This window comes from Castanea sativa, chromosome 1, assembly GCF_040712315.1.
Source record: "Castanea sativa cultivar Marrone di Chiusa Pesio chromosome 1, ASM4071231v1".
NCBI classification, from domain to species: Eukaryota; Viridiplantae; Streptophyta; class Magnoliopsida; order Fagales; family Fagaceae; genus Castanea; species Castanea sativa.
Genome location: NC_134013.1, coordinates 14,034,629 through 14,052,136, shown reverse-complemented (window position 1 = coordinate 14,052,136; position 17,508 = coordinate 14,034,629). Strand labels below are relative to the sequence as shown.

The 17,508-nt window shown below is 33.8% G+C and overlaps 2 protein-coding genes across 2 annotated transcripts; one reads left to right on the top strand and one right to left on the bottom strand.

Moving 5' to 3' along the window:
• The first annotated feature begins 1,239 nt into the window (after positions 1 to 1,239).
• LOC142626999 (uncharacterized) lies at positions 1,240 to 4,523 on the top strand. The gene is made up of 2 exons (XM_075800774.1): positions 1,240 to 2,014; positions 3,609 to 4,523. The coding sequence occupies exons 1-2, from the start codon at positions 1,442 to 1,444 to the stop codon at positions 4,389 to 4,391; spliced, it is 1,356 nt and encodes a 451-aa protein (XP_075656889.1). The 5' UTR covers positions 1,240 to 1,441; the 3' UTR covers positions 4,392 to 4,523.
• Positions 4,524 to 16,737: 12,214 nt separating this feature from the next.
• LOC142622669 (uncharacterized) lies at positions 16,738 to 17,263 on the bottom strand. Its single transcript, XM_075796197.1, has one exon. The coding sequence runs from the start codon at positions 17,174 to 17,176 to the stop codon at positions 16,889 to 16,891; it is 288 nt and encodes a 95-aa protein (XP_075652312.1). The 5' UTR covers positions 17,177 to 17,263; the 3' UTR covers positions 16,738 to 16,888.
• Positions 17,264 to 17,508: the final 245 nt, after the last annotated feature.

Genomic DNA, 17,508 nt, shown 5'->3' with positions numbered 1-17,508 from the left:
TAATTTAAAATTTAATTGAATTTAGACTCTTCGATTTTTGCACTCAATAATTTACTTGTTACAAAAATTAAAAAATTAGATGAACAAGTGGTGCAAAGTTGGATCCAAATTGAAATCAAATTTAGAATCTAATTGTATTTGAACTCTTCAATTTCTACACTCAATTTAAACAAATGACACAAAATTAGACTCTAATTTAAAATTCTAATTAAACTTTCTCTGAGCATGGTCTATTAATATATACATAGATTGATAAAGTCAATAGTCATCTAAAATGAGATATTGGAATTCAAACTTAGCCAAAACCAAAAAAATATATATAAATTTGATAATTATTGTATTTTTAAAACAAATGTTCATTGATTACTCAAAAAATAAGTGCTAAACAAACTTACATACACACTAAAATAAATAAGGTTTTCTGACTTCCGATCTAATTTGACATCACTGCTGACAGAAAATGGTGGAGGCATATACTACTCTACCTCCCCACGGCCATTCTCGAAGTTATGTATTTTTTAATTTTACTTATTTCTGTCTTTTTTCAAGTCATTGAGGATTAGAGAATTTAGAGGATCTTCATCATCTTATTTGAATATGAAATATTGACAGACAGACGCACATACGTGCTAAGTGTTCATTAGTCTTTTTATGGATATAACACGATATCAAGAATATCTAATTGCTTATTGGGAAATGTTAACAAACACCGTACAGTGTTTGTTAACATTTTATTTTTTATGTTTCATTCAAAAAAAATTGCCGAAAGAAATAAAAAAAAATTGTCAAAAACTAAAAAATTGCCAAAAAATTGAAAAATTTACCAAAAAATTATTTAAAAATATGTTGTTAACAGGTACTTTACGGTGTCCGTCAAGATAACTCTGGCTTATTATATCAAAATTATCATTCTTACCGACGTAAAAAAAAAAAAAATCATTCTTAACTTGTCATGAAAACGACTCCCATAACGTGTAAATAAATAAATTAAATTAAATAAAGCAAGATATGAATGTCGTAAAAATTCCTCCACCTCACAGTTCGTACTTTTTTAGGATTAAATTAAAAAAAGGTCATGATTAAAAATAGTAATCACATTCATCAAAAGTAATTACCAGTTTTGATCAACTTTATTTTTTTTTCATTTAAATAACGTAAGTTCAGAATTCAGAAGCGGTTTCGGTATTACTTTATGAGAAAGCATTGAATATATAGTTCCGAAAGTACCCTTGATGAAGCACAATTTTCCCAACTTAGCTAAACACCCATTCACGCCAAAAGACTTTGCCATCTTCCTCATGACATTAGAAAAACCGACTAGTCCGGGAAAATAAAAAAGCAATCCCAAGGAATTCATTTTCCTTTCATTTTTAAAAATTTCTCTTGTTTGGGAAGAAAAACGAAATCCTAGATCCTACAAATACCATGAAAAGAATCAGAGATGATAATAAACCATAAAAACATCGTCACCATGCATATTTCGAGATGGTTTTCAGATCTTGATTGGCGTTTTCTCTTTTTGGTAATCCCACCTCTCTCTCTTTTTCTCTTCATTTCTCTCTCTTCCACCCCCAACAATCCGTTTTCCTCTTTTGCCCCTATCCGAGATTTTATCATCAGCCACGCCTTTGCGCCACCACCGCAACCTAACAACGTAACGTCCGTCACCAATTCGAATTCTTCGGTGACAAATGGGACAAACTCGGCGGGGACTCAGTCGTGGTGGAGGAAGAGGAAGGACGAGTTGGATCGGTCGAGAATGGCGGTTTGTTTGGTTGGTGGGGCCCGGAGGTTCGAGCTAACCGGACCGTCCATTGTGGAGAAGATTCTTAAAGTGTATCCGAATTCGGATCTTTTTTTGCACAGTCCATTGGACCAAAACTCGTTCAAGTTCTCGCTTTTGAAAAGTGCTCCTAGACTCGCCTCGGTTCGAATCTTTGAGCCCAAGACCTTGCCGGAAACCGAGTCACAGCTCCGAGTCCTCACGGCGGCCAACTCGCCCAACGGCATACAGGTTTGTTAATCTACCTTGCCAAATATATATATATATATATATATATATATTAATTTTAAATTTAATTTTTAATTTATCTATCTATCTGATTCGACAAAGATTGACATAATAATAAATTAATAATAATTATTATTTGTTTGTTAATCCGCCAACATGACCACTAATACTCTTCCGGAAATAATGTGTTGCAATTTTATTTTATTTTATCAATGCACGAAAATTTTGGAACATTGCGGATATGGCAAATATCCTAATTGAAGCACTAACTTTTGCGACCAATAAAAAAAAATTCCTCCCCATTATAACTGTTTAGATTGATACTCCACCAGAACCGTACACTTGTGGGCACTTCTATTGGACATATAGCCACTTGGCTACGCACTCGTCGAAAATGGTACTATTCTAGATAGCTTTTAGATAGATTTTTTTATTGGGTTTCGTGATTTGTTTAGATAATGAACATACTCTAGCTTGCTTTTAGATAGATTTTTTTATTGGGTCTCGTGATTTGTTTAGATAATAAACTTTAAAGAATATTAGTTAGTAAAAATTTTATAAGTAAAATGTTAACGAATGCTTCGAGGCCAATGATTTAGAAATTAGTTTTAGAAATTTTTTATGATAAAATGATAAAGTTATTAATTTTGTTGACAGGTTTTTATATTTCTCATGAGAGTGATTTCAAAACTTTTTTTTTTAAAGGATTTCAAAACTTTTTTAATATGGTTTATTAAGGTATCTGTTAATATAGGAAAATATTTAGATACTTCGAAAGTATAGTGAAATGATATTCTTTATATTTATGATGGATCTTATTCTAAATGCGAAAAGTGAGAGCATCATTCACCATACCTCAAGAATATTTTAGAATTACTCGTTTATATGACATTTTTTATAATTGTCACCTAATAAGTTAAATGGAGATTTTTCAAAAGTGGATTGGTCAAAAAAAAAAAAATTGTCCATGGCATAATTCCAAAGAAGTTGCCCAAATTCAATGAATGTGTTTTTAATTATTTTACATTAGACAAGACTTAGATATAGTATTTAAGTATTATTTTTTAAGTTTCTCCTCTTAAAATTTTATCATGTAATTTTTTTTCATGGAATGAAAAAATATTTTTTAATTAAATAATTACATGGTTGAACCTTAAAAGAAAAATTTTTAAAATAACACTTAAGAAACTTTAACCAAATTTTGTTATTTTATTTTTTCTTTCCTCCACTGATATTCTCCTATTGAAGTTGAGCGCTTCCTTTTCAACCAGCCATACGTAGAGTTTTTAATTCTAACTTTTTATTTTTTGGGGGTTGAATTTTATTAGAATAACCTAACTCTTTTGATTGGTACAAATAGAACTTAAAGTCTTAAACTACGAAAGTCAAAATTCTGAGTAAACACTATTTTATATATATATATATATATATATATATATATAGTATATTTAATGTGGTACACAACAGGGTTGCGTATCCCGCTTGTCGTTACGGTGTCCCACTCACAATCTACGTGGATTGCGGCAGCGACACTACTACATTTCAATTTTTCTTAATTGCAACAAAGCCCCCTTATTTACAATTCTTTTCATTTCAGGGCCTCTTGCAATACTTCAACCTGGTGGAGGGTTGCCTAACAATGATCAAAGCGTACCAAGAAGAAAAAAAGTTCAAATACGACTGGATAGTCCGAACCCGAGTCGACGGGTACTGGAACGCCCCGCTCGACCCGAGAAACTTCGTCCCGGGCAAATACTTGGTCCCACCCGGATCCACATTCGGCGGACTCAACGACCGACTCGGAATCGGCGATTTCAACACCTCCACGGTGGCACTCTCGCGACTCGCGCTAATCCCGAAGCTCGACTCGGCCGGGAACCGCCAACTCAACTCGGAGACATCGTTCAAGGCCCAACTCAGCACCCTCGGCGTCCCTTACATCGCCAAACGCCTCCCATTCTGCATTGTGTCCGATCGGAAGTACTCGTTTCCGCCGTCCAGTTACGGCGTTCCGGTGGCGGCGATTTCGAGCCCGGGCCCACTCAGTGGGGCGAAGTGCAGGCCGTGCACGCCGGCGTGTCAAGACACGTGCGTGGCCAACGTGATGTTATCGCTTTACAAATGGTGGAGCTGGACCAACTGGAGGAACGGGACGCTTCAGCTCTGCGACGCTCATGGAGACTGGGAAAAAGGGTGGGAGAAAATTTTTGACCGAGCCGCCGGAAAAAAACTCGCTGAGTCGAGGAAGCGAGTTAAGAAGATGAAGTTGAAGCAGTGTGTGGATGATTTTAAGGAGATGAAGAAAAAGAGGAGTGGGAGTTGGGAGAGTCCAGAGGTGGAGGTGATGTGTAGAGTTGGGTTGGGGTTGGGCCCAAAGTGACTTACTAGAAGGGAGGGAATAATCAGGTCTTTTTGACGCTTACTTTGTAAAAAGAAAAAGGAACTTAGAGGGTATTTTGGGATTTTTACTTGGAATTTCTTTCTATTTTATTTATTTATTTTTAAATATATATATATATATTTTTTTTTTTTAAAAATTTAAAGAGAAGTTCAAAGAGTTAGCCAGCTTTTTCGACTGGACAGTCTTTATTTGTGTATAAACTATAACATGGATGACAAGAAAGTTGTAAGAGGATTTAAATAGAGTTTTTTTTTTTTTTTTAAAGAAATCAGAAAATGGTGGGATCCGCATTTAAATCTATTACTATTTGCTGATGACGTTTAAATTTTTTTTTTTTTTGAGAATAGACGATAGTAGGTTTTATTCAATATCATGTTGTACAATGGAAAAGAGAAATGAGGGGTATTCTTCTATCCAAACAATGGCCTCCTCATTTTCTTTTGCAACACTAGCAAGAGCTAGAGTAGCACGATTACATTTTAAAGGAACAGAAACAAAGGATATATCAACAAAATGTTCACAAATTAGCTTAATATCCTCCAAAATCCAAGCTACTTCAAGGGAACAAGTCCTATCTGAGTTAAGAAGATCCATCAATTCAGCAAAGTTGCTTTCAGCAGTGATCTTGGTGAAGCTGATTTTTTGGCAAAAAAGAAGTGCAATCCGTACCACAGAAGCTGCTGTCCAGAGAGCATTCAGCTCTTTCCTTGCTTGTTCACATGCTGCTGCCATTACCTCCCCCTTTGAATTCCGAATAAGCAGCCCTACACCAACAAAAGAAGAAGACTTAGACTGAGAAATAGCAATATTCAGCTTGAACACTGAATCAATGGAAGGAGGAGACCACCTACAGACCCGTGCTGCTGAAGAGACCAAATGTTTCTTGTTTACCTCCATAAATTCCAGTGTATAAATAGAAGCTCTAGACCACAGGCCATCTGGTTTAGGATTATAATTTTCAAAAACAACTTTGTTATGACAATTCCAGATCATCCAAAATGCCACACATAAGATCTCAAACTCAGGGGATTGCAATTTTTTAATGGCAGCGTCTATAATGTCAATAAACTGAGTGTGCAGAGGGAAGCTGAAAGAGTTCCTAAAAGGAGCTTCAAGCCAAACGGCCTGAGCAAAGGAACATTCCCATAAAAGGTGGCTGCATGACTCAGCTGCATCAGTACATAAGACACAAGAAAATGAGTTAGAAATCTTCCTGTCAAAAAGCTTGGTTCGAAGAGGCAGACTATCTTTACAAGCTCTCCAAATAAAACATTTGATCTTGGGTGGAATCAAAGAAGACCACACACTATTCCAGAATGAGTTAAACCGGCTAGTACTAGAAGATGAAGCTCCATTTCTAGTCGCCGCCTCCTCAATCTCTTTTTGAAGAAAATAAGCACTACGGACTGTGAATGTGCCTGCCCTGTTTTTTGCCCATATCAAAGAATCTGATGGTTGTCTGATGCTCAAAGGAATAGATTTAATATCTCAGCCTCAAAGGAAAAGAAAATAGAATCTATAAAGAATGTCTTCCACCTTGGTTGGAATGAAGAAAGATCAATTAAATCTGAAACTCGTGCTGTTGGAGGCAAAATGGAACGAGGGGAAATAATTTTCTGGTTACACTCCATAGGCAGCCACTTATCTTGCCATATACTGATCAAAGTTCCATTGCCAACTCTCCACCGGCTGCCTTGAAGCAAGAGATCACGACATTGAGCAATACTGCGCCAAGCATAAGAAGAGTGAGATGGGATAGATGCTTCCAAAAAAGATTCATTTGGAAAATATTTAGACTTGAAAACTTTGTAGAAAAGAGATTCATGACAATGTAGAAGTCTCCAGCCCTGTTTAGCAAGCAAAGCAGTATTAAAACATCTCAAATCTCTGAAACCCATCCCCCCATCTTTCTTTGCAAAACAAAGTTGTTTCCAACTTAACCAATGTATCTTCTTTTCCTCCCCCTGCTGCCCCCACCAGAATTGACCCATCATGGAATTGAGGTCATTGCAAAGACCCAATGGGAGTAAGAAACAAATCATAGCATATATAGGGATTGCTTGAGTGACTAACTTGATCAACACCTCTTTCCCCGCTTGTGATAAGAGCTTGCCTTTCCAACCATTGAGTTTAGATTGAACTTTGAGCTTGATATCGGCAAAAGCTTGCTTCTTTCCTCTGCCAATGATGGGAGGCAGACCAAGATACTTTTCAAAAGGCTCTGAGGATGTGGCATTCAAGAAAGTTCTAATGGCCACCCTGGTTTCCAACGAGGTATTTTTGCTGAAAAATATGGAAGTTTTATCACAATTAACTTTCTGTCCAGATGCCAATTCATATGTGCAAAGAATCTCCTTAATAACCTGGCATTCTTCCATGGAAGCATTACAAAATAATAGACTATCGTCGGCAAAAAGCAGATGAGTAATCTTGGGAGCATTCCTAGATATCCTAATACCATGCAATCTGTTGGTCTGAGCTACATTCCTAATCAGTGCAGTAAAACCTTCAGAGCAAAGCAGAAATAAATGAGGAGATAGAGGATCACCTTGTCGAATGCCTCTAGAAGGTTTAATATAACCTGAAGCCACACCATTCATAATGACTGAGTATGAAACTGAAGAAATTCCAACCATCACTAAATTCACCCATCAGGGATGAAAACCCATTTTAAGCATCAAAGCTTCGAGATAATCCCATTCCATTCTATCGTATGCCTTACTCATATCAAGCTTGAGAGCCATATGAGTTGTGTTACCCCACCGTTTGGTCTTCATGTAATGTAAAGTTTCAAAGGAGATGAGAATATTATCTATGATAAGTCTGTCAGACACAAACGCACTCTGACAATCAGAGATAATCGTCCCTAATATCTTCTTCAGTCTGTTAGCCAAGACCTTCGAAACAATCTTGAAAATTACATTACATAGACTAATAGGCCAAAAATGAGACATAGATTTAGCATTTTTCTTCTTAGGGATAAGAGTGATATGGGTGAGGTTAATACTACTTAACATACTCTCTGAATTGAGACAATCCATAACAGCTCTAGTAACATCAGAACCTACAATATGCCAATAATGTTGAAAAAAAAGTGGATTCATACCATCTGGGCCGGGTGCTTTCGTGGGATGCATCTGAAAGAGAGCTGTCTTTACTTCATCATCAGAGAATTCTTCAAGTAAATCACTGTTCATTTCTGGAGTAACCACCCGATCCATATGTTGGATAACTTGTTGAAAGGAGCTGGAAGAAACAGATGTAAAAAATGTTTTTAATGATATAGTTATAAATAAATAAAATAGTGGGATTTGTCCAAACTTTTCTTCCTCTAAAATTAAAAATTTTATTTTTAGAGAGGTGTTACATTTATAATATTTTCACAACAAATCATAGGTGGTTAGTTGTTATTGGTTCTAATTTGAATTTATCACTAAAATTATTTTTCTATCCATAAATAACAACTGGTAACAACCTACAACATAAGATTTGTTGTAAAAATATTGCAGATATATTATTTTTCTTATTTTTATCAGAAAAAAATTCTTGCATTTTAAATTTGAAACTTGTCATTATCCACAAAAAAAAAGTACATGAGCTTTTTTTTTTTTTTTGAAAACTATTCTTAAAAGTGAGAACCAAACATTTATAATGTTAAAATTACTTCCACACAATTTTGAAAACAAAAGAGTTTTCTCACCGGAAAACAAAAATCCATCTAATTTGCATGTTTGTTCATCTTAAAATTTGTTCTCAATTTCTCATGCAATAAAAAAATACCACAATATATGTGGAGAACAAAATGAGAGAGAGTGTGTGTGTGTGTGTGAGTGTAGACCAAGAATCTAGTTGCTGCGAAACCAACCACAAATTTGGCAACAAAAAGAAGCCCAACAACAATCGACAACCATGGAGGTCAAGACCGCACCCTACTTAAAACTTGTCGCAAAATCGCACCCTACTCAAAAGAGTCAAAACCCAGCGATGGTTGGTGCCCATGGAGGCCAAGATATAATCAACTAGTGTAGTGGTGGTTCTCGGTTGAGAGAAAGAGAGAGAGAGAGAGAGAGAGAGAGTGAGATAACAACAACATTATTGTTTTAATTAACAGTAAGTTTAAAAATTTGAATCTTAACAAAAAAACACCCTTATAGTTTTTTTTTTTTTTCAAAACAAATTGTTCTCTACAATGAATCTGGAGATTAATTTCCTAAAAATGTTATTAGAGTATTGTGGAGTTCAATAGCTCGGATAAGGGTATTGGGTTGTGGGCTGTGTCCGAGGACGTTAATGAGCTCCAAGACAAACAAGTATTAGTAAAGGCAAGTAGGTTGTCAAGCCGAGGACAAGAGTTGGTCAGGATAAGCAGGAGATATTGTCCGAGGAGACAAACCTCCTCTGGAAACAGAGTAGAAGCCTAAAATCTGATCACCCAACAAGTATTGGGAAGGGGACAACCATGCTCGGAAGGAGGATAAGCTTTGGAGAGAGGAGAGTCAACAAGGAATTAAGAAATATCTGGGAATAAAGCTACTGTCACCATATTGAATGCTCTATACTTAAACAACTAGCCTCATTAATGTGGAGGTGATACCTGAACAATGACTTCTAGCCTTACAGCTACCCACCAAGGACTTAAAAAAGGTTATGATGGGACAAGTATCAAGAAGATGAGTTACTTGATCAACAGGTAGAAGGCTAAGAGGAAAGGAAGGGAGGAGTATAAAAGAGAAAGGAGTCCCTTACAGAAGGGAGATCGAAAAAAGAAGAGAAAAAAACCTTTTTGTAACTAAGAACTTGAATATTTGTATAAGTTTAAGAAATATATACAAGAACATACCATCCTCGAACTTGACCAAGGAGTGTTTTTCTTTTCAACTTGTTATTTACATTCATTCCTAAATTAAACTAACCCGTAGTGATTCTTATTGGACTCACTGAACGTTTAATATTAGACCCATTCTCTTACAAATTCATAGCTGTGGGCCAATTGTGTCATTGTTCAAACCCATTGGGCTTCGTACCAATTCTTGTCCTTACAACTGGTGCCGTTTGTGGGAAATCTTAAACACTCTTGAGCTTGTGCAATCATGGTGGGTTCAGGGCCAAACTGAGAAAAGTTTGTGGGATCTCAACGTCATGACCATTTTGTAAACGTATAAAGAAGGAGAGATCATGAAGTGAGTGTGCATACGAATCACACCAGTAGAAGCCAGTCTAGAACTGGCAGTCATGTTTCACATGGGGATGATACTAGAAATTTGCAACGGGAGGTTGATCATTTGCAAAGGAAGTTACGTCGTAAGCAAAGGAGAGAGTCTCTGTCAAGCTCGGGGTCCCCATTTGAAGATGATGATAGTTATAGGCCTAGATCAAGAACTCCTCCTAGCAAGTCTTTCTCTAATAATGTAAAAATTATTATCTGAAAACTAATTTCAAATTCAATTTTTTGAAAATAATTTCCACACTATTTTGAAAACAAAGGAGTTTTCTCACCGGAAAACACAAATCCATGTATTTTGCATGTTTGTTCATCTTAAAAATTGTTCTCAATTTCTCATGCAATAAAAAAAATACCACAATATAGGTGGAGATTTAGGCCCTGTTTGGGAGATGAGTTCTAGCAACCTTTTTCACATTTTAAACAACATTACACATATTTCAATACACTTTTTCACCCACACGTATATCAAAAACACCTAAACAACATAACTCAAACTACTCTCCCAAACACCCCCTTAAATGATAGAGAGAGTGTGTGTGTGAGTGTAGACCAAGAATCTAGTTGCTGCAAAATTGACCACAAATTTGGCAACAAAAGAAAGCCCAACTGCAATTGGTAACCATGGAGGTCAAGACCGCACCCCACTTAAAACTTGTTGCAAAATCGCATCCTGCTCAAAAGAGTCAAAACCCAACAATGGCCGATGCCCATGGAGGCCAGGATATAATCAACTAGTGTAGTGGTGGAGAGAGAGAGAGAGAGAGAGAGAGAGAGAGAGAGAGAGAGAGAGAGAGAGAGAGAGAGAGAGAGAGAGAGAGAGAGAGAGAGAGAGAGAGAGCAACAACATTATTGTTTTAATTAATAGTAAGTTTAAAATTTGAATCTTAACACAAAAACACCCTTAAAGGTTTTTTTTTTTCAAAACAAATTGTTCTCTACAATGAATTTGGAGATTAATTTCCTAAAATTGTTTTTAGAGTATAATAGAGGATAAATGCCAAACAAATATTTTTTTTGTGGAGTCCACAATTTTTTGTATTTGAAAACAGAAAATTGTATTTAAATTATATTGCTAAACAAGCCCTAAATTGATATCCACGTTTTTATCAATAATTACTTTATTTAAAATAAATAAATAAATTGAATAAAAGTACCGTATTTAGAAAAAAAAGGATGTACTTGAAAAAAAGCACCTAAAAAAAATTAATCAAGTTGAATATGATCTTGATTTTTAAAATAAAAAATATATATTATTCTTGTTTTTTCCCTTTGAATAGTTAGATGAGCTATTTTAGAACCACAAATTTAATTATACTTTTTCCTATAACTATCTCATGTGATAGAATGTAATTAGTTGCCCATCATTTTTATATAGACTCACTACATTTTTTTCACTACTCACAAATTACAATCAACTGCATGAAATAGTTGCCTCTAAATTTGTAGCCTTATAAATTTTTTTTTTGGGTTAGATGCATGGTTGACCAGTACTTACCATTCAACATTGGATTTCTAAGAGAGTGGAATGCTGACTAGAATTCCATGACCAATGACAAGTATTACGGTAAAGTTTGGACCATACCCAAGTCCAATTATGAAATTAGGAAATGTTAATCATCACGTGGATAAAGTTTATGACATCTTTCTGATTTAAAAAAAAAAAAAAAAAAAAATATACAGAAGCTACCATGCGAAGTAATATTTTGTCGCGAAAAATATGACAATGAAGACTTCAATCAACCCTTCCTTTGTGCCTTAAAAGACAATTTTTAATTAGTTGGTTCATCATTTTGATTGAATGGAATTTTATGAATGGAGTTGGAAAGTTGAGATTGAAGGAGCATTTGATAATGTTTTTGACGAAATTAAAGCACAGAGACTTGCTTGGAAGTCCGCAGACTCGGCTTGAGACTGATGGAAGTGATTTTTTTTTTATGACTGGAAACTTTATTTAAAATTTGAAAAAGTAAGTACATTTTGGAGAATAACTTGCTCTAAGAAATAAGAACTCTTTTTAATCCAAATAGAGAAATTAATAGTACCTAAAACATGTTTTGCTAATAAATGAGTTGGTCTATTATCTAATCTTGCCTACGAATATGAGAAAATTCAATCCGACAAAAATAATCCTTCGGAAATTGATTATTTTTTTCTCATAATGTTTTGTATTTTGAACCAAGACTTGTGATGATCATATATATATATATATATATATATATATATATATATGTGAAACTACAATGTAGGTCCCCTAAGTTTTAACTGAGCACAATTGGTTCCTTAAGTTTAAAATATGAGTTGTATTAGTTCTTTTACTAACGGCTGTTAGTAGTGTTATTTACGTGGCTAACAGAACAATGACTTGATATTTTTTTAATGACACGACATTTTTTAATTAAAAAAATTACAAAATAAATTTACAAATAAGAAATTCACAAACCAATACAAAATTAAAACCAGTAATATTGCAACTTATTCTATCATTCACAAACTCAGACTTCCTTCTTGACAAATAAATATGAAGGACCCACCGAATTTCGCAGACCAACAGGTCGATTTTTCCCTCTTTTCTTCTTCTTAATATTTGGCCCATTTTTTTTTGTTCTCTCTTCAATTTCTACCATTTAGAATACCTAAATTTAGGGTTTTGGGTTTAAAACAAAACAATATATCATATTGTTAAAACAACGTGTTAAAACAATATATATTGGATAAATTGTGATGGACATATTGTTAAAAGAACGTGGGTTTTGGGTTAGAAAATCGTATCTTGTTCTTATACCATCATATTCATAACCTATAACGCGTTTTCTTCTACCCCACAGATATATAACACTACCGGACCCTTTGTTATTACATTTACATATGATGATTACATAGTATAAGTTTCTTGGACAGTTTTGCCCATCCAATACACCTATTCGCGGACTTCGCTACGTGGACGGTGAATTGTTCAACTACTCAACGCATCAAGCTAGAAAGTGGTAGCGTCATTTTCTTGATTGGTGAAGGTGAGAGAGCACCAAATGTTTGAAGTAATGTATGTATAGTTGTATACCATGACAGAACTCTAAAGTGGGCATAAAATGGCGCATTTGTATAATATCTTGGGTCTGTTTGAATAAGTTGTTTAAAAATGAGCGTTTTTAAAAATAGCGTTTTTAAAATTGTGTTTTCCAACACACATTTGTTCACACATTTTTAAAATGTGCGTTGGAAAACACAATTTTAAAAATTATATTAAAACGTTTGGTAAATTTTGTATATAGTATTAGTCTAAAATTGTTGCTTTGGTGCAAATTACCAAAAAGGACAAGAAAAGACTTTATTCTGATGATATTATTCTATTCTATCATATTTGAAGAAGTTCATGATAATAATAGTAATAATAATATTCACTTCCCCTCTAGCCTTTTCTTTAAATAAAAAAGTATTATTATCAAAACTAATATCAACCACAAATAATGAAAGTGAAAAAGAGATAGTAGAGAGAGAGATACCAGAGATTTCTTTCACAGTTCACACGGACAGTTTGTTATTGCAAACATGGAGAAAAGAGCAAGTTTGCAAGTGGACATGTTGTTCCTGCAAGTGGTGCTTTCTTATTTCCATTTTTCAATTTGCAATGAATTTTGAAACCCAGGTAGCAATAGGTTCTCCTTGCTTGTAAGCCAAATCAATCTGGGTTTCTTGAGAGAGGCAGAGGAAACAGGTCATCGAAGTACCATTCATTGAGCCCTCAAAAGAGGTCCATAAGATGGTTTTGAGGCAGTGATATTTTGTACACTCTTGAAATCATAATATGTTTAGAGTTTGTTGATTCATTGCACACTTGATTGATGAAGTTCATTTTTTTTAATCTTTTGTTCATTCTCCACTGTTGTTGTAACTTCCGCCTGAGATCGCTGGTGGTGCTGGGTGATTTTGTCTTTTAGCAAATGTGTGAGGGTATATTAGGTATTCAAGCCTTAAAAAGTGTTACGAGGTCTGCGTTTGAAGTGCCGTTTTAAAAAAGTTGGCTAGTATTTCAGTTTCAAAACATGATATTTTTGCGTTTGAAAGAACGCAATTTCTAGGAAGACCACAATGCCAAATGCATGCGTATTTGCGTTTTTAATAAAAACACGTGTTGAGACTTTTAAAATAGCCTATCCAAATGGGCTCCTTGACTAAATGTGAAAAAAAATCAATTATTATAAAATTAGGGTGAATGTCATAAATTGAAATATTGTCATACTTATAAAAAATCAAATAGAATAAATTGTAGAGTAAACTCGTACACATCAGCGCTAGCATGTCACTCAACAACCAAAATTAACAGAAAATGAAATTTTGTTTACAGAATCAAACTTCTAAATGTAAAATTTAATTTTTTAAACTTCAAAAGTTAAAATTCAAATAATCCAAAACTTTAAGAATGTAATTGCAATTTACTTAAAAAAAAAAAACACCGAGAATATCTGAAAAAATAGGAGGAGAGGATGGTTGATTATGTGATTCTAGCTGAGGACTTTGCCAACCACAACCAATCTCAACCTAAAAGTATTTTGTCTTTTGTTTAGTAAACAAACTAAACATAATGCTTAATCTCTCGTAGGTAGCTGATGCGACGTTATATTTATCATTTCTGTTGATTATATATATATATATATATATATATATATATATGTATGTATGTATTTTTAATTTTTATGATATGCTTCAAAAGCGAGCATATATTTCTCATAGCATTTGAAGCTTGACATCATTAGACTTAAAGAACAATCAATTAAAGATGGTCTTGGCTTTGCACATGCATCACTTACTTTTCCCACTTGAATGTGTTTGTTAGTTGAGATATATATATCAGTTCGCTTTCACAACACTTAATTATGAATTTTCAGATGAATCAGCAATATTGCTTGCTGACATTCAAATGGGATCACTTTCTGAAATATGTAATTTTCATTTCTATTACTTTTCCCTTAGGTTTGAGATTGATCAATGTGGGGCCGCACTGGCCGGTTTCAAGTGCCAGAGATGAAAGAGACTTTCCCTTGCAATGTGTTATGTGTCACACGTTCCATTAAATCATGAAATATGTTGGATCAGGAAAAAAAAAAAAACTATTAGAGTGAAAGTAAACATTTAAATTCCCCTTATAAAAACAAAAAATGCCAGGCCTTTCGGTCCGGTGAAAATTACAGCATCGACTAGACAGGAAACCTGTTTGGTATAAACTATATGGTATGGGTGTTGGACTTTTTTTTGGTCATAAGTTAGGTCTGAAGAGATGAGGGCTAGATTTTCATTTTCTAAACCCATTCTTATAGCATTCAAATCTTCTGTTGTCTATTGATTCTTTTTTGTTTTGATTGAGGGAGGCTTTGATGAGAATAAAAGACGGCTGCTATATTTTATTTTTATATTTATTTTATATTTTAATTGAGGAGAAGAATTTGAACTCTAATTCTCTTAGTAAAAGAGTATTATATAAAATAGGGTAACACATTATTAGGAGGATGGTTTAAAGGATAGTTGCAGCCACTTTGGTCCAAGCACCGAGTGAAATATAGCAAAGTTAACTTATTTTGACACGCTAATGTTTGACTTAAATAGAACCCAAGTAAAATCTTAAAATGAAATTTTAAAATGAGACCATTCTCTATGATTTTCACTAAGGACAAAGTTTAGTTACAAAATTAGTTATAACTTTAAGTTATAACCTTACTCAATAAAATAAATATCACTACATTTTTTGAAAATTTAAACGTTAAGTTGCATGTTCTTTACACTCTTAATACACATGTCAAATTTTATATCAATCGATTACTATTTACTATATGATCTATAAGTTTATATTTTGCGCATAATTTTAAACCACAAAAACTTCCAATTTTAAAAATTTATTGACGACATAGCTACTGATCTTTAATTTTCTCTAAATTTTGCAAACATGGAGAATATAAGAAAAAGATGTAATCTAATGATGGATTTGTTAAAATTCACTTCTAATAAAAATATATTGAGTAAATTTGTAACCTTAGGCAATAACCGATTTTGTAGCTAAATTTTGTCATTTCGCTAATATGCACAAGGTTTATTTAGGGAAAAAAAAAACTCATAAAATTTGAACATATTTAGTATGAAAGAATAGATCTTTAAAAAAAAAAAAACAAATAAATATTATATTTGGTATACAAGAATAAATATTATAATTGAATGATTATCTATATGAAATTATTATTAAGTTTCATTTTTATCGCATACAAATAAATTGCTCTTTTAAGATTGATCCTTAAGAATAGCTATATCTTATTATTCCTAGTCACTCTAAAAGTATTGTAATTTGTTATAAGTATATTTTAAAAAATGATAATAAAAAACCTCTATTAATGCACACAATAGTTTTAAAAAAACAAACAAACCCCCACTCCAAATCTCTCTCTCTCTCTCACTCTCAAACAAGTCTTTGCCAAAAAAATTTATTAATTATCCGTCTCTTTGATACGTAAATAGTAAATATATATATTTGTTATGCAATTGAAATACAAAAATGCTTTCTTTATTATCTTTCTTTAAATTGTCATATGATTGATTTGAAAAAATAAACAATAATCTTAACTTTGCAAATGTTTAATTTTTAGAATAATTGATTTCTACAACAAATTTAAATACAATTATATAAATAAAATATTTGGGACATATTATTTTATTTTATATTGCATTGTTGATTGCATCTTCTAATGCCCGTAATCTGGACAGTATAATTAGCATTCAGTTATCACCGCTACTAACCACCACTCCAACAGAATTCAAGACTCAAAACTTAGTCTTAAATATTCAATCTATGTTATTCCTCAATCACGAGTCACGACATATCGTGATGAACAACCAAATTAACTAAAATCCCATACTATCTTCGATCATGTGCCTCATATTTTCTTCCTTCCTTCTCTGTCCAAAACTTCCAATTACAGTAGTGATCTTTATAATTTCAATTACACTCAAGGAACACATACAATATCCTTCTCATGATCTAATGCCATCTTGCAAATTTCAATTTCATCCAGTGTCTTCGTTTTTCACAGGACCATATATGTATGTGTGTGTGTGTGTGTGTGTATAATTAAACTTTGGTCAAATTTGAAGTAAACAAACGCGTAGATTAACAACAAAGTTGATGAATATCAACTAGAACAAAAGCCAAAATACAAAAGAAATATAAAAGAAACTGGAATTCTAACACAGAAACAGTTAATTCTCAAAATAGTTACTGAATGTAAGATTGGCCAGTGATATCAATATCTCGATCACCAGTGGAGGGAGGAGGGGTGTGCTTGGGCTTTGGGGTGGCCTCAACAGGCCCATCAGCACTCTGGGTTTCACTGGCTGGTGGCTTTACTGGTTTCTTTGGTTGGCCTGGTTCAGTACCATACATTCCTCCACCGTAAGCATCATGGGTTACTGCTTTCATTGGCGTTATGTTTGGCGCTTGCTTCTGGTTCTCAACGTCCTCCTCCTTATCTCTCTCCTTTTCCTTTTCTTTTTCCATTTCCATTGTTTTACTTTTTCAGTTTGTGTGTGAATTGAATTGTGTTCCACTTGCAAATTTTTAGGATATGAATGTGGACCGTGTATGGTAGCTATATGTAGCTAGGTATTTTTACTAGTTCAGTGTTGAGAAATGAATGACACGTAGTGTTATGTTCGTTTTGCGTGGCAATTTGAACTGCTGACACTTGTGGGGGTCATTCATGGCATTCCAGGCTTTATGTTGTGTTGTGTTGTGTTTGTTGAGTATCTTTCTAACAGCATGATTAAGCATTACTTGGCCAAAATGTCAAAATACCCATTTAGTCCAAAACAAGTAGTAAAATGTTTCTGTTCTAA

What these genes read in the sequence shown, in the direction of transcription:
- LOC142622669 (XM_075796197.1), bottom strand. Translation starts at nt 17,176, where the DNA reads ATGGAAATGGAAAAAGAAAAGGAAAAGGAGAGAGATAAGGAGGAGGAC.
- LOC142626999 (XM_075800774.1), top strand. Translation starts at nt 1,442, where the DNA reads ATGATAATAAACCATAAAAACATCGTCACCATGCATATTTCGAGATGG. An exon ending in ACTCGCCCAACGGCATACAG is followed by an intron (nt 2,015 to 3,608) that starts GTTTGTTAATCT and finishes TTTTCATTTCAG; the next exon opens with GGCCTCTTGCAATACTTCAA.